At 40.4% G+C, this 17,990-nt stretch overlaps 1 protein-coding gene across 9 annotated transcripts in view; it reads left to right on the top strand.

The window, feature by feature from the left end:
* The window catches only part of SORCS1 (sortilin related VPS10 domain containing receptor 1), a 270,529-nt gene extending 267,391 nt beyond the window's left edge, over positions 1-3,138 (top strand). For all 9 annotated transcript variants that reach the window (XM_027648093.1, XM_027648089.1, XM_027648094.1 and 6 more), the window contains 2 exons: positions 1,310-1,428; positions 2,766-3,138. In XM_027648093.1, the coding sequence (XP_027503894.1) occupies positions 1,310-1,428; positions 2,766-2,830 (184 nt within the window). In that variant the 3' untranslated portion in view covers positions 2,831-3,138. The remainder of the gene's footprint in view (positions 1-1,309; positions 1,429-2,765) is intronic.
* Positions 3,139-17,990: the final 14,852 nt, after the last annotated feature.

Here is a 17,990-nt window from a genome sequence, read left to right as displayed (position 1 = left end):
CAACATTAGTTTTGCTACAGGAAACCTTGCTAACTCTTCCCTCTCCTTCACTGCCATGTGATGAAAGGGAGGGGAACAACTTTAGACTTTTTCTCTCTCCTAGTTGCTCTACGTAGATCCCCTCCCCTTCTCAAAAAATCCTGCTGGCAATGTAATTTATTTTGCTGGGGCTGATATAGTTGCGGGGCTAAGCCCCACATCCAGAAGGACTTCAGCCACCCTCACCTGGAACACAGAGGTGAGCAGGTGATTTGGTAAGTCATATCTAAAAGCTAAATGTCTATTGATGTTTTGACTGCTGGGGTCTTTGTCCTGTGCCAGACCTTGTTGCCAGCAGCAATGCTAGTCTGGCTGGTTCACAGATAAATTGAGCAAAACCTGGGATCTCGCATTGGACATCTGGGTTTGCCCTCAGGCAGATTTCTCCCAAGACCTCTGTGGCTGAGTATTTCCAGAAGCAGGACCTAAAGTGAACAGACTTGGAGAGGGCGTTCTAGGATCAGTCACGCATTTGCTCATATGTTTTCTGTTATCCTGACTACAGTAGAAGTGTTGGGATGGAGCAGGGAGGTTTCAGACATGTTCTGCTAAAGCCAGTGTTGCTTGGGCATTGCTCAGCTTCACTATCATGATGTGATAGTTCTGCAGGCCCAGCCCAGAAGTAAAGTGCAGGACCCCTGCAAATAAGGACATAGAGCTATTTTAGAGAAATTAAAGGGAAAAGGCTGCCCAGAGATGTTGTGGAGTCTCCTCTTGAGACTCTCCTGGCCACGATCCTGTGCAACCTGCTTTGGGTGAGCTTGTTTTAGCACAGGGGTTAGTCTAGATGTTTTCCAGAGGTCTATTCCAACTCCAACCATTCTGTGATTCTGTGACTTAGACAGAAGTGAAGCACAGTGGTAACTGAGATCCCTTATTTCCACAATTTCATCAGCTTAAATAAACCTTAGATCTCACCCAAGGATTCCCTAAAATGTATGGGAGTGTTTGCTAAAGTAGGTTTGGAGTCATACCTACTATAGAGAGGAGCAAGGAAAAGGGCAATTAAAGGAGAGAATTTGATATGCTAAGATTGTGGCCTTTGAAACAACCTGGGAGAAAAAAGAAGAAAGAGCCTTGATGAAACTGTGTCTAAGCTGGAAGCTCCACTGCAGTCAATGCTGATCTCTCCTCACCAGTTCACTAAGGAGATCTTGTAGCTATTAAAAGCTTTTAAGCAGCTATTCATCAGCAGACCTGGACATCCCTGTTTACCAGAACACAGGACAGAGTGAGGGACCAACCTTCCCATGTGGTATTCCCCATACAGAGCAACCCCAGGCCACAGTCCAGAACCCAAGGAAAGGAAATGCAACCAAGGTAGTCTGGACAGAGGACTTCCAAAAAGCTTGTGGATCACCAAGAGGTTTCAAGCCAAGACCCGGAGCGGTGGGTCCTAAACTTTAACTATTCTTTTTTACATTTTTGTTTGTTTGTTTGTTTGTTTGTTTGTTTGTTTATTTTCCCCAGAAACCTCCAAGGCAAAATTGATGTAAGATGCTAAGGGAGAAACACCCAATTTCAAGTCAGGAACTCTCTTTCTACAGGCAGATGGGCTTTGAGCTTTGAGCTTCCCCTTTCTAAAAACTGTGATGGTGATGGTTCATGCTCTTCCAGGAGCAGGGAAAAATATGTTTTCATGGGTCATTCAGACTGAAGCAGCAAGTGTCAGTAACCTGCTAGCTCTGTTTAAGGTTCCTTTGAAACTGCTTTTGCTGGTGTTGGAAGTTTAAACCCTTGAAGCCTCTAGATAAAGAGAAGTCAAAAGCCAACTTTCAGGGTAGGTTTTCAGTTGGTGCAGCTATAGAATTTCTGGCTTTCTACAATAGCCAGAATTTTATGCGTTTCTCAGCTGTGTTACTGGACACTATTGAACCAGAAATTGGCTTTTTACAACTCTTGTTTTGCACCTGTAGTTGCAATAACGAGCACAAAAGTTAAATGTGTGGGATACATAGACTCAATTATGTATCAAAAGGAATCAGTCCACCAAACTTCCTAAGAGCATTTTTCTATCCTCTCAGAAAGATGAATGAGAAAACTGAATCCCAGCTCATTGACAAAATGAAGAGGTCTGGACCTAGGTGTGAACAGAATAGAAAGTGAAAAGGCTCTTCACTCTCCTATACAACAACCTCATCTGTTTCTGGAAATCAGCAATTTCTTTTTTAATGAGTTTTCTTTCTTTTGGGAAAACAGAGCAGGACTGTAATTGGGTGTTTCTCTTTTGTATGCTTGTTAAGAAACCAGTTTTTTAGAATACTTTTGACTAACATTCAGGGATACTTTCTTGGAGGAATCTGAATTAATGTCCTTGCATCATTTAATTTTTCTCTCCAAACTCTGGCAGCATAAACCCCACCCCCCATATTTCTATTTTCTGGGTGTGAGCAAATGCAAAGCTTAAGGTTATTTATGAAATCTCCAGCACCTTATCATTGCAAATGAGTTACACATTTCCTCTGAGGACCTCAACCCCTCCTTCCCTCCACCCCTCTGCTCTGGCCTCTCCCTCTTCTGTTCAACATGGGTGAATCATCTTCATTAGCAAAAGAACAGGACATCACCTTCAGTGTTTTGAATGACAAGAAAACATTTCTGGGAAGAATGTGTCAGTCTGGAGCAGATGAATCCCAAAGGCCAGCAAGGTGATACCTTCAAGCATTTTCCTTGGCTAAATGTACTTGTTATTTACTGACTCTAATTTTGTTCTTTCTTTGCCACAGGAAGTATTTCCACAGCTGCTGAGTCCCAGAGCACAAAAGAAATCCCTACCTATGTAAATGGTTGAATTGAGGACACCAATATCTGTATCTAAAAAAGGAGGAGAGTTCACTGCATTTGGACTTTTTAATTCTTCAGATGACAAAGGGTTTTTAGCTTTAAGCCTGTGCATGTGGACATTATACTGAGATCATAGTGGAACTGCATTGTACAGGTGTTCAATTTTAGGGGGGGGGGGTGGGGGGAGAGGAACTGGTACCACTATTCACTCCTGCGGCCCTTCCCCTCACCCTTTTACTCTCTTTTTTCTGATCTGTCTCTAATTTGTAGAAAATTCATAATTATATAGGCCAAGAATATGCATGGGGGTCTCTTCTTTAGGGAGAGGGGTGGGCTGGGATGTGGGGGGAGAAGGACTAGGGAAGTGGGAGGGAGTGTTTAGGGTTCTTGGCTTTAGATTTAACTGCTCTTTTAGCACTTTGGGCTGCGGGAGGGTTAGCCACCCCAGCAGACTTTCCTAGGACACACAAAAGAATCACACTGGAGTTTAAAGGCGCTGAAAATATTCTTGGTCAGTCTGATTTATGTCTTTGTTTGGACTCTGCCCTTCATTCCTCTAGCTGCAGCTGCTGCCCATGCCCTACAGCTGTGAGGAGGCTGAGTGTGGATTATCCCACCTGCGAGGCCAAGCTCTTTCTGACACAGCTTTCTTAGCCTACTCACACCAAGGCATCCCACTGATAGCACCATGGGAAGATAACTTTGCCTCCTAACTTTGAACAGAACAAGCATGCATTGCAGGCAGGGAGGGAGGTCTGTCCATGTTGCAGTTGCAGGAGGTTATTGCCAGCAAGAACTTACACTGTACTTTGTACCAGCCTTACACCTTCAATTTTGGCTAAGACAAAGCCGTAGCAACACTCTCAGCTCCATGTAGTGCTGATGGCTGAATTTGTCTGGGGAAGTTCCAGGAGATCTCTACATTTTTGGAGTCACCAAAAAGCCTGTCAGTTTTTTGAAAGACACCTTGTCCATAGAATAGGGAGTAGGGAAAGGTCTATGCACAGTTTCCTATGGCCATCTTAGCACCCCCAGTTGCTGACAAGCTTCTGCCACTCTGGGCAGAAGAGAGAGAGAATTTGACCTGAGACTGTTGCCATGCATTTTGAGCCTCAGCACCACAGGACCACTCTAACACAAGATTTGATTTCTTACTAATAACTTAAGCTTGTGTCTTACACTGCAACTAGAAATAAGGTTGTAGGACATGTTCAGGTAGACTATGCAAGGGAACAGCAGGAAAACAGGATTAGCATACCTCGAACAAGTCCTCCAAAGACACTGGGTATCTGGCTGAAGCCTAACCTGTGGTCATTACAACTGTTGATTTCCAACCCAACTCAGGTAAAACTAGCACTAGGATTTTGGTTTGAAGTGTAAATAGATAAAGACTGCAACCAGTGTACACTTGCTTAACTATGTTAGGTGAAGGCAAATAGAGGCCAGTTCATATTTAGTGTGGCACAATTAGGAGGCACCTTGATTCCTGATATGGGTGGGTTTTGTTCAGCAGACATTGCACATGGCAACAGGAGAAAGCAGCATTATCAGTGTGGCCCAGATTCCCAGGGCAGGGATTTAGTGGTGGTGGGTTTGAATTTCTCTGTCACAAACTGGGCACAAACCTAAATCAACCTGCTTGCTGGCAAATAAAAATGATACCAAGAACATTTAGACCCCTAGTAATTAAAAGATAATCACAGTATAGAGTCCTCTGCCTCTTTCTGTAGTTTCTCTGAAGACAAGTAGAAACACAGCAGTTTGTATTGCTTTGCTATTGTCTTTGCAACTACAGCTTTAAGAAAGATGGGAAAGTTTTGGCTGCAACTGTATAATAGTCCCCACTGAAGTCCAACATTAGCCAACTTATTTTTATAGTAAGCCGATCAAAAAGTTTTCTTATAGTGTTGGAACTATTTCTAATTTTAAAATTACTTTTTTCGATGTACTTTTTCATCTTCTTTTTCCCTTTCGTTAAATACAATGTAGCGTAATGTATAATTGCTATTGTTTATTGCTTTTACAGTCATATTTATTAAACAGATTATGTCTCTAAATGAAGGCCCATGTTTTTGTTGCTCATTTTAGCTCTCTGTTTCTGCTGGGATCACTAACAGTATTAAAACAGTAGGAAGTTGATTACTTCAAAAAGAAAGGAGTGTTCAGTAGAAATAGGAGAGGGTGGTGGTAACTGTCCTTCTGAAAATATAGTCCTTAGAAGCAAGATGCCAATATGAAGGTAACTTTCTTAGTCCTTAAACTGCTTTATAAAGTGAAGGTTGGGGATATAAAATATCTCCATTTTATAGATGGGGAAGCTGTGAGATGCTGAGGTGCAATGCTGTTTTTCTGGTTCACAAACAAGCAATGGTAGAGCTCAGAGCAGTTCCCTGCCCTTGGTTATCCTTCTTAATACACAGTCTCTGTTATAGGTTCCTTTAAAATATCTTTTTTTGATACGCTTTTGCCAGCACTGATGAAGGAAGGTCTGAATTAATAGCATTACTGATTAATTTACATGTGAATAAAATGGGGCTTAGGAAGTTTCTGTGAACTTGCTGTATGGCAGTGGATGCAGGTTGCTGAGAAAAAAAAGAAAACAGAGCTTTTCTGCTTTACAAGTCAGGATGCAAACACCAGATCATTCTACGTATTGTAACTGGATCTTGGTTCAGTTCTCCAGCTTTTTTTGTGCCTCAGCATAAGAATTTATATTGGCACATAAATAGTCAAGTATCTGGGGCTCGAGTATCATCAACAACCAAGGCTGTGGTGTGATATATTACAGGTCCAGGAACAATGAGTTTACTCATTGGAGGAGTGTGTAGTTTTCACTCCAGGCAAATCCCAGTGTAATTACAATTACTAAACTAGAATGTTCTAGTGGACACTGCAGCCTTCTCCATTCAGGCTGGAATGGCCATAGTGCAGGTGACTCAGTGGTGTGTGTATAGACATAATCTGCTTCAATGAAGTGCCCACCTGAATTAGCAGGCATCTGTTCTGGCCATAAACAGTAAGTCTGGTTTTGGCAAGCATCTCTTTAAAGCATTTTCAGATCATTCTCTTCAGCTTGTTGTGTGTCCTGAGGCAGAGACTGGTTGTTATTTGTGGTTGTTGTTTTCTGGTTTGTATAACAACACAGCAATTAACTGCTAATGGATGAACACGGAGACAATAAACAAAGAATATACCAAATACTTATAAAATCCAATATGAATTTTTTCTGAGGATGTTATCATGCCTTGAGGGAACAAAAAAAGTTCATCATCCTTTGACAGAAAGAGCAGAGAGTTAAAATATAAATAAGCAGAGAATTAAAAATTCAAATAAAGTATTTTCCTAATTTGATGTTGATTCTCTACCATCATCCTAAGTGCTGTAAAACAGACATACAGATGAACAGACATTGTCTTCAGAGAGACTTATACTTCTGCACGTAGCAGTACGCTGGGGCTAAGATGCTGGATCGCTTTTCCTGAAAATCAGTAGTTGTTAGTGTTCAAATACTGGGCATCAAACAATAGCTTGTTCTTAATATGTGGCTCTGTTTAATTGCCTAAACTTTTGATGGAAAGCAAGACTCTTGAAGTACTTGCTGAAATACTTATGCAAATGAAGCAGGAATTTCCAGTGACCCTAAATGAACCCTGTCTTGGTCCTGTCAACTTCTACTGAGAATTTCTGACAATTGCATTTAGTCTGGTTCCTAAAGCTGATAACAAGGGATTAGTATTTTATCTGTGTGCTGTCACCTCTCATTGAATGCATGAGAAGTTTCCTTGTCACATTATATCTCTAGGTACATTCAGTGTTTTAAACATTACCCCTGATTACAGAGCTTCTATGTTCTTGATGTTAAAAAAGAAAACTTTATTTTCCTTCAGTTAATGAGATGCTATCCCTGCATTTCTCCATGAAACAGAATCATAAAGCATGTGAATAAATAATACTTGAGCTAAAACAGATCTTTTTACTTTACTGTTGATACAATCCTGACCATAATACCCAGAAGAAAAAACTGAAGTCAAATTGTTTTCTAATTTCTAAGATCAAAGTGCTATCATGTACCAAGTCATTATGCTAAGAGATATATTTCATCTGCAGTTTTAACTTTAGCTTTTTCTTTTCCCTTTTTTCTTACTGGGGAATATGGCTGTCTCTTACTGTGCTGAAGGAGGGATGTAGAGGAAATCCACTTTACTTATTTCTCAATGTGAGAATTTCAAGGTGTCTTGCCTCTTGTTTCCGTTGTGATGCAGCCACCCCATACTGTATGCACCTCAGCAGTAGAGGTGAAAAAATAAGAGAACAAGTTTTCTCACCACCTCTGTATTGCAGATTGTGTCTCTCGTAATTTTGGGCCATTTTGATAAGTGGACCTTAACCAGACCTTCTCTACATGAAAAAACTCAGCACTGGAGAGCTCTGAATGAGATGGATGCCCAACATCTAAACAGTACCACTCAATACAGGATTAATGGCTTGAACACTAGAGATGCAAAGACACTTGGGAGACCAGCAGCCTTCCAGGGCAGTAGCTCCATCCTGTTCTGTCTGTGCCAAGGCTTGCTTTCTGCTAAGATAAGTTAGAGAGATTTGAAGTTTGTGCTAATTTATGTTCTTTTCTCTAGGAATGTTATGAGGTTTAGTTAGCAGGGAGAGTAGCATAACTAAAATACATCCAGTCACATATCTAACCTTGACTCTGTTTGGGTTTGTATAATAACCTCCCACCAAGCTGTAGTAGCCCAGCCATGTGTTAGCTGAATAGGAGCCTGAAAACTGTTGTATTTCCTAAACTTCTTCAAGGCTGGAGCATATCCAGCCCTGTGGACAAAAGCACCACTAACATTGGCCAGGATATTGCTTATGTTGTGCTTCATATTCAAAATAATTGTATAGAAGGATCCCAAACAGAATCATTAGGGAGATGTGAGATGCTTAATCTACCAAATTGCAGTGAAAATAAACTGGAATCCCAAAGTTTTGTGGGTTTTATAATCTTTTATGGAGAAGCCAACAGAGACAAAGGTGCAAGAGAAGGAATGTAGCAAAGCTCTTGAGAGTCGTGACTGCCTGCCTTTGGTACAACACAGATGCAAGAAAAAACTCCCTTTTTATAAGAAATTCCTCCTCCAGCCTTCCCTAGACAAAGCTGGGTATGATGATGTTTCTGGAACTGCAGCTACCCTGGCAAATAATTGCTCCCCAGCCCTAAAGCGTGGGCCACTGGTCCCATGGACCTAATCATTCCTTATTGTGCCCCCCATGAGGCAGCTGCAGGGCAGAGATCTGAAATGCAAATTGGACTGACAGCTGCCTCTTCTTGCTGCTGCTGCAAAGAGATGAATAATGCATGCAGCACATTTAAATGTAGTGTTTCAGGGAGAAAACCTTTGACTATTAACCCTACCTGCACGAGAGGAACATCCTTACTTGGTTCACTGCAGTGTGGGACTGAACCAGTATCTCCACACCACAAGGGTCTGGGATGCCTTGTATCTCCATCATCTCTGCATGTGGGCTGCACTCCAGGCTGAGGGTCCCTCCTGGGGCTAAGACAGTTTCAGGGCAGAGTCCTGGCTCTTGGCATTTTGGCTAAAGCTGGAAACTCCCTAAGTCTGAAGCAGACTGCTCATGTGAAGTGATCCCTGCCTGGTGTCACCTCAGGTGAGTGGATAAGACTCAGCAGTGTAGAGAATTGGATACTGTGCATCGTATGGAATATTTACATCAGATATTTCATGGCAAATAACTTTTTGCCACATTCCACACCTGCCTAGTCCCAGGGAGTATGAGGTTCAAACCTTTGCAGTCCTCCTTCCTGCTCCCCTGAAGCTACAATATGCCTATGGCAGAGACCTGGGGTTTCTGCCATTTCTTCTGTGGCCTTATGTGCAAGGTGAAGCTCTTTGGTCTGATCTGCAATCCGCTAAACAGCTGCACCCCACCCGTGTGTGTCTCTGGAAAGTGCTTGATCAGGAGATCCAGAAGAAGCACTAATGAATGTGCAGCCAAAATCCTTCTTCAGCCCCTGCTGCAGAGTCACAGGACAGGAGAGACTGGTCTCAGAGACACTGATTTCTTAAACAAAATCTTAGAGTAGGCTGCTCATGAAGTAGGTTTTCCTCTGCTGCCACATTGGCTTCTGTTTTCCATTACTGATGAATTTGCAGGAGTATAATTTGTTTAATTATTTATGTTCCATTAGTGACTAGAGGCCCTGGCACCACCAACTGTCACAGGATGAAAGACAACTTGATCCCAAAAACAAATTGCAGCTCAGGAGGGAAATTTTCAAAGCCATAGGAAGAGCTTATGTTTCCCAGCTGATGTTTACACTGAAAAACATTACTTTAATGGACAGGAGAGAGGCCCCTCATGAGTCCAGAGGCCTTTCTTCCTCACTTGAAGTCCTAAAATCAGCAGTCGGGTTATGAATGTCACTTGGCATCACATTTAGCTAAGCCTGCACCAGGGTCAGAACCTGTCTGAAATTGGATGTGGTTGTAGAGGAAAGGTCTGTAGTTAGTCTACCAACAATGCCCCATCCACACGGACTCATTTTTCATTACTAGATTGTTTTTTCCCCATACCTTCATGCCATGTTGACCTTCATCCCCATGCTGACCACATTGCCTACTGCTGTGGGCTTTCCTCATTCCATGAGAGAGCCCAAAGACAGCCCACAGCCTTCAGGTGGCCTTGATATTTATCTGTAAAACAGAAGCACTTCCTTTACAGCAGTTTTTAAGGTTCCTCAGACCTTTGAGACAATAACAAGATGAGCTGTTTCTTCTAAGGCACAGTCAGGGTTATTAGAGTTATCTTCAAGGGAAAATAAACACCAGTTTATTTTAAGCAGCACTTTTTTTCTGAAAGTCCTCAAGCACTCAGTGTATGTCATGATACAGGAGGATTACATTTACCAGCTCTTAACAGAAAAGAAGTTATGATCTGTCCATAACGATGTATTTTGCTTTCCTATTAATCTAAACATTTTTATTAATTAAAACTGATGATTCTTTTCCCCTTAATTACTGCACCTCTTTTTTTCTAATTGCAAAGAATATTCTGGTTTCAGGGAGAGAAAATTTACCTTTAGTCCTTAGTTTTACTTGAACTTTTCCTTCATCTATAGAATACTTCTAATTATTCTTTTTAATTAGGTTGATAATGCAGAAGGCAGCTAACATTGCTTTTTGACTTGTTTGAACTAGATTAAAAAAATAGATTATTATATTGTCTTCCTTTTGATATTCTGATTTCCACATTGTGCATAGCAAGATACTAACATGAATTTTTCCAAAACATGGAGAAAAAGAAAACCTCTACTCTTGAGAAACAAATAGATAACAAGGACAAGTTGTGAGCATTTCTAGCTCTGGGGTTGAATACCATTTTCAGATCTTGCTCTTTTCACCAATATTAATGAAAAATCATGCACAAATTAAATGATGGAGAAGCTAGGACTTGAACACCTGGGGAAATAACAATAATAATAATAATAATAACAAAAACAAAAAATAGCAACAATATTAACAATTTTAAAAGCTCCTCTTTTTCTCCTTTTTTTCTTTTTTTACTAGATGATGTCTGAAAAAGCATTAACATCATGTCTACAGAGAACCTCCACCAGCTATATACAGACACCTGCTGGCTGGATTAACTGGACACTAGCCAGCCTTTGATTTTGGCATCTTTGACTATATGAGTGCTTTTCCAATGGACTGTAAAGTGTACACTTAAAAGGAGACTTTTAGAAGCATACTCAGTGTGTGAATTCTAGTCATATTTTTCAAAGAACTAATAGGCTTTATTTTTCTTGAAGAACAGAGGAATTTAAAAGATTTATTATAAGCCCAGCTTTGAGAGTCTGTCAGTTATCAAGGCCCATTCTCATACAGAATTTGGCATCAGATCTGAAAGGTGAAATTATTTACTTTGTTAGCATTTCCACTTGCATGGACTTTCTTTACAACCTGATCCTGAATGTTCGAACCCAGAATGGAAAAACTTTAGAAATAAACTCCACTACTCAGGTGCTGCATGATACAGGCACCTGCAAAAAGGAAGGGGCCTTCAAGGCAAGAGACTGTCCTGAGAGCTGCCTTTCCCTCCTGTAATCCACAAGAGTCCCTTTTGTCATCATCTTGCTGGGTCTTGCTCCAGTGCAATGGCCTGAGATGCCAGGGAACCTGATGTGATGGTTCATGAGGTCACTTCCCATCCTAGACCCCATGATATCTTCTCCAGCTCCCTTTGTCACAGGCATCATAACTGAATAATTCTCAGCTGGGAGAGGGGCAAAAGTCAGGGAATGGTGAAAGTAGGGTTTGTGACCAAGCTGTGTTTATATGTGAAGACTGTTGCTTTCCTCCTCCTCGTTGTGGGCAGCTGCACTGATAGGGAGCTTTGGGAAGGACTGATGCTATTTTAGATAGCCATTGGCATGAAGCCAACCCCGGGGGTGCTGCCTGGAGTTCAACACCCTGTGTCCACCTACCAGAAACCCCATCAGCTAATAAATCATGTCACTAATTTCCACACTGCTAGAAAGTCTCCTCCACAAAACTGTTTCCAAAGGCTCCTGCCAAGAAGATTCCTCCCGTGTCTTTCCAAGCTGACCCTCATTTCTTGACACCTTTTGCTGATTAATTGCTAAGACAGCAATGCTGAGGAGTGTTATGCAAAACCTCTCCACTTACATTAGAAACACCTCACTGCCGAGATTTTTTTTAAATGAAGTGACATTGAAAAAAACTAAACAACTCCCTAAACAATCTCATACATTATCTTCCTAAAAATAATACTATTATATTAAGAAATCAGGAACTGTATTTAATTTTAGTCAAACAGTTCCCATTTTTTTTTTCTATGTCAGCATCTTAAAGCCTTTTAGAAGACACAACAGAGGAAAAATAAAAGTCCATTTCCCTTTATCATAATTTTACTGAAAAAGATTTCCAGACTTCCTCCCCTTCTGAATCTTGTTCAGTCCTAAAACACCAGCATATTAGCAGTTTGTAGATATTGAGATAAGTAATACCATCACTATAAATAATATTTATAATTGCAGCCAGAAGGTTCTTACAAGAAAAAATGTTTATGAAGCCTGAGGATGATTATTACCATTTTTTTTGTTTGTTTGGAGTTCTCAGTGGTTGCAAACATGGTCCTCATTATCATATTTAACCAGCAGGTGCAGCAGTTACTGAAATACAAACCTGCAGATTACTACTGTATTGAAGTTACTAAAGAATCCCATTTTTAATTACCTTCACTAGAATATTTCCTTAGCCTGAAGACTCATAAGTAGATCTTGTTTTTAAAATCCCTTTCAGCCAAATAAGCACTTAACTAATTTAAAATTAAGCATCTTAGTCAGGATATGTCTCAGGGATTGCATTTAAATATTACTATAATATCATCTAGGGAAATGTGAGGTTTTTCCCAGCTATGAAAAGGGAAAAAAGTAAACAAAACATTTTTTTTCACTGGGATTTTTTTTTTAATGTGAATTTAGCACTTGACCACCTTGGAAAGCAGCATCATTTATTTGCCAACTGACTGTAAGCATCACTACATCATATTCCCTAGGTCATAGTTACCAGCTTCTGTATCTTTGCTCTATCAAATGCTCTGTCACTGCTGTGAGAACAAACCAGTGTTATGTCTTTCAGTGAATGGTAATTTTTTCAAAGAATTACATTTTTGGGAGAGGAGAAACCAAAATGCACACTTATTTCGGGAAAATTCTGCCAGCTTTTCCTTCAATTTTTTTTTTTTTTCAGTTTTTAATTTAGTTTTTAATATGTTGGTTTCACCAGAATGGAACATCTTTTGCCTCACTGAGCTTTCTTATTCACCAGAGCAGAACAACAGTAAAGAAACTGGCTCTGTGGCTGAGGCATCCGTAGCAGCCAGCACTGTTCCATACAGAGGGCTCAGCAGAGCTCACTTGAGTCTGCTCAGACATTTTCCAAAATAATGCACCATAGGAGGAGTCTTCTGGAACCCAGTGCATTAGGGTTGGAAGCCCCTCTGGAGAAGCCCATGCAGCCCTACAGTCGTAGCACTTGGCTGTGGGACGTGGTGGGTGCAGATCTGGGGCGATGTGCTGACACAGGCAGGGCCAGGAGCTGAAGAGAAACGCAGAGAGGCTCCCACAGTTTTGTTTTCCTCTGGTATGGATGCTCTGTTTTCCCCAACTCTTCCATCTCCTATCGGTTACCCATCTCCTACGGTTATACCGCAATGCATCATCCAGAAAAGATGGTCCAGGGCTCCTTCAAGAAAGGCTTTTTGCAGAGATGTTTCTATCGCAAGTGGACTTAGTAGGCAAGCCAGGCTCATCCAGACTCAAACATCTCCTCAGGGGCAGTCAGGACATGAGGTAGGAGCTCTTGAACGTGTTCCCTTTCTCAGCCTGCTCCTCATTTCAGCAGAGAGACAGTAAAGATGGAATGACTGTCTTGAGCACTAAAAAATCACCATAAGAAAACTTCAGTCTAGTAAGTGCTTTGAGCTTAGTGTGTCTACTTGAACTGGGGTATTTAATTTAAAAAGACACCTAAATCAAAGCATTCATGTCTTTTTGGGGTAAATATTCACTTTCAGGAGAAAGTGAATCATGCAAGAAAATAAAAAGTATTATACAGGATTCTGTGGAGGCTTCTCATGACAGAAACCCCATTCAGTAACCTGATAAAGCAGCTGGGTAGGAAAGATGAGTCCCTGGAGGAGACCTGAGAGCAACCAGGACTTTTCTGAGTTTGAACACCAATGGTTATGACGTAACATTTTTTTCCAATTAATCTAATGACGGGGTAGGGAAAAAAAATCAGTGCGAGAGGAATTGGGAAGCTAAACTTTCAATATTCACATGCAGAAGGAATCCATCAGTCTGAATTCACCTGTTTTCAGAGTTGGCTGTTTCTTAAATATCCTGGATTTGTGAAAAATGAAAATAAAAAATTAATATATAAAAATTAATATATAAGCTGGAAAAAAAGTTTTGTTGCTTATGGAGGCCACTTGCCTGCTTTTTGAGCAATGCCATGTAATCTCTTACATGAGCAGGGCATTGGGAAGGAAAAGGCTATAATAATCACTACAAGTTCTGCATCCTCAGGCAGACAGCCTACTGAAAATCGTTCCACAAAATAGCCATAGAAATCCTTCCTTCTGGGAGGTACACTAAGTGGTGTGAGAAAAGCACTGCTTAAGTAACAGGAGCTGAACACTGATGGTCCTGCTTGTGCTTCTGCAGTGGCTTTTCACCCCATTTTCATACCCACATGTCATGCTCACTCTAGTAATTACCTGCTCATCAGAACAGCATAGTTCAGCTCCCAGCCCTAAGCACTTTGTTTACCCATCTTTGAACTGCTGTGAGGGTGAAGCACTGCTTTGTAGCACTTTTCCTGGTATACATTGTGCTCTTCCAGATTAGAATTACCATGCTGCTTTCCCCCCCCCCCCCTTTTTTTTTTTTTAGTCCTTTAATCAAGTCATCAGGAAGAAATTTTAGCAAGACAACGGGAGAGAGCAAACAAAATGGCTCAATTATGAAATGAGAAAAGACCTCACCCTGCCAAATTTTCAGCACAGTAGGGCTCTGCCCTTGTTTTGGAGGAAACTGAGAGGATTGCAGTGATATGTGCAGGCAAACAAGAAGTCTCTGGGGTGATATTGCTTTAATCACTTCAGTGAGTAGGAAAATCAGGCTTTGGTAAGTTGTCATGTAACGATCTCATGAATAAAAACCAGTGAAGCAAAACCTGTTACATGGGGCAATTTTTACTTTCTAGAAGTCTTTTCAAACTTAATGCTGGGGGGGTTTAGCTGAGTTTGTATATAATTACACTATTTAGTCATGACAACATAAAGAAAGATAAAAGAGTCATTGGGCCCAGAATTGGACATGTATATCTCATAGGAGAGAGTTCTTCAGCCATGACCAGATGTATCTTGCCAGCTGGGGAAGGACCAAGCAATTTCTGGTTTAAAGCAACTTTTTTGTAAGGCCTCAGTTCAACAAGGTCTTTTCATTAGGACATGACAAGCAACTGCTTAACAGAGTGATGGGGGTTTCCTAATTGCTTCTACTCCTACAGACAGCCTCCTCTTCAGCAAAGCAAGAGGATCTGCTGATTATAGCCTGGCTGTTAATGTAACCTTTGGCATAACGCAAGAGTACTTTAATTAGGTTGCTCTGAGACCTGCATTTGTGCTTTCAGTACAAATTGCTAATGGTTCTCTGTTGCTGTCTGCAGTGTCAGGCTGTGGTGCAGCTGCAGGGCCTGGTGAGGTACAGCTACAAGCAAACATGCTAGTAAGCAAGTAGGACATCAACAGGAATGGGAAAAAAGTGAGGAACAGATAAAAATCCTGCCTCTGTGGCTGTCATTAGGAGATTGGATTTTGTTCCATTTCATCATCCATGTTATCATTTAGAGGACATCTAATGACTGCTCAGACAGGATGTTTTAGCTGTCCACACATTGCAATTGACCTAGAAAAGGTCAATTGATGTCCTACTGAAATCAGCAGGAGCTGATTAAACATGCAGCAACTGTGGCAAACAGTATTGGGTGGGAGAAACCAATGTCAGTCCACTGGCAACTTCAATAGAAACCTAATGATTTTCAGCTGAAATCATCCAAATGCTCTTGAAGTGCACCGGAGTTATACCATTAGCTTCAACAACCTTCTAATCAGAGCACACAACTGGATAAGGCATAAAATTAGCATGTTAGTCTTCAAACATGGGAAAAATTATATTGGAAATGTGTTTTGTTTCATTTAGGCAGATGTGATTCCTCACTACCACCGCCCTTCCCTTCCTTTGTCCTCGCTCCTTTCATTATCAGAATGCTAATGTAAGGAAGTTGACTCGCTTTGTTGTGGCACAAAAATTACAACAGAATGCTAGGAAGCATGATCTCTACTTTAACAAGGGTAGAGATTAAAATAAAAACTAAACCCTAGAAAAATAAGACAAATTACTTAGCTTAAGCACACAAAAAAAAATTGATAGAAGAATTTTATACATTACCTTAACAGTTGCAACTGGCAATTTCAGCAGCAGGATCAGAAAAAAAAACAAAATTATATCTTGCTTTGTGTTTGCAATCCTGGATGTAAGGGGAAAGGGAAAATAACACTATGAAATGCCCTAATTTTCTTGATTTAGATGAATATGCCCAGAATACTTGGAGTGATGAATATAACCAAGAGATGGCAGCAGTTCATGCACTATTCATTTACTTTATTTTGCAACATTATTTTCTTCCTGGAAGGTACAAAGAAATTAAGTTATGTTTAGCTTGCGATGCAAATAATTTCCATTATTAAAGGAAAGGAGGGGCAGAGACAAAGGAGGGAGGAATATTCTGATGAAGGGATTTGGAAATTTGTTTTAAGCACACAACTAAGGTCTCTTTTTGGAAAGAAATTATATCAGTTTGCTGTATAAAAGAGCTAAAAGCCAACTCCAGTTGGAAATCTCTTTTCGATGTACATACTGTACCATTACACTAATAAATGGTGAAACACATTTCCTGTGATCTGCTATGGTTCTAGGACCATAAATTCACATCCCATTTTCACAGACAAGGATAACTTACTTAGTTCTCCATCTGGAGAACTTAGATTTGCTTTGCAGGTGGGATACTCTAAATGATGCTCCAGTGAGCACTTTCAACTTTTCTTCTCCAAGAAGATAAACTGCTTCGAGTTCAGAAATGGTGTGTTAAAGAGAGAGCCACAAGACTCATATTTGCTTACAGGCATTCATTTAAAAAGAACCCCCTGTACATTGATTTTGTCTCAACTATGAATACTCAAAGGCATCTCTTTTTTCAGGACTACATCTTGTAGGGACTAGACACCTTCCAGTGGCTTCCATTTTTTTTATCTATGAAAATGTGACACCTGTAAAATCTAAAAACTTTTTTTTTATAGGCAATATAATAAGAAAGTCAAAATGACCTCATTTGTAGGGTAGATACATCAAAGAGAATGTGGAATTGGTGAGGCATTGCTACAAAAGTCAAAGGACAAAAATTGCCATTATAATAACAAAAAGAACTGAACAGAACAACAAATTATTTCAAGGAGGAAAATTTTGCATTAGGTACTGAGTTAAAACATCTTGAGGGATTCAGTACATGTTTGGTGACTTGGGAAAAGATTATTACATTAACAGAAAACTTGGATCATAGATCAGTATTTCAAATAAATACAGATAATCATAAGAGTTTTTTATCTGTCAGGTATATACTTAGATAAATATTCAGGAAACCCTAAGTTATCGCTGGACTAAATGCCTGCATTGCACTCAACCAGGTTCATTGTCTTTCACAAATAATGCTTTGTTCCCTTCACTGCATCAAAATGCAGATATTTCATCTGAAGTGGCTTTAGGTATGGTTTAACCCCAGTCTGTGGCACAGATACGTGAATGCTAAGTATTGCCCAAGCACCGCAGAGCTTACAGCCTGGGCATGCCGTGTTTGTGCACGTGTTCAAGCACTGCAAATATACATTCATTTAGCCCATAGATCTTCCCAGCATAGTCTGGGCTGAAGCAGAGTGGCTTCTTGCTACCTAAAGGTTGCCAAAATCTTTGAGAAAGATGCTGATCCAGGAAGAGCTTCCTGAGAGTCTTGCAAATGCTGAGACAAACATAAATCCCAAGTTCTCTGAGTACTCTTTGCCTTGATAATCAGTGCATGCATGTGGAGGACCTGCCCTCTAGTTCCTTTCTGTTCTGATTTTGTTATAGAGGGATGAAAATATCCAAATTCCCCATGTCTTGTCTGTGTGCATTATGTACTGGCCTTCATAGTCAGGTTTTCTCTTACTTGCCTCCACAATGTTTTGCATTTCAGAGTGTAGAGTGATTCTGTTTCAAAAAGGAGAGGGTAGTGCAAACCCCATTTCCAGTGTACTCCAGGTCATAATTCAGGATCAAGACTTTGAATCTTCCTAGACCAGAGCTCAAATTCCTCATCTTCTGAGCAGTGACTTTAAAATCATAGGTAATTCAAAAGAAAGGATAGATTTCTTTCTAAAAGTCTTTAGTAGTACCTCATGATTGTTGTTGGCCTACTCTAATTAGCAGTTCTTACAGCATAGGGAGCATTTCTGAATGTTTT

This window comes from Corapipo altera, unplaced genomic scaffold, assembly GCF_003945725.1.
Source record: "Corapipo altera isolate COAL_440 unplaced genomic scaffold, ASM394572v1 56, whole genome shotgun sequence".
NCBI lineage: Eukaryota > Metazoa > Chordata > Aves > Passeriformes > Pipridae > Corapipo > Corapipo altera.
Note: the sequence above shows the minus strand (reverse complement) of the source record. Positions and strands in the feature narration are given on the sequence as shown.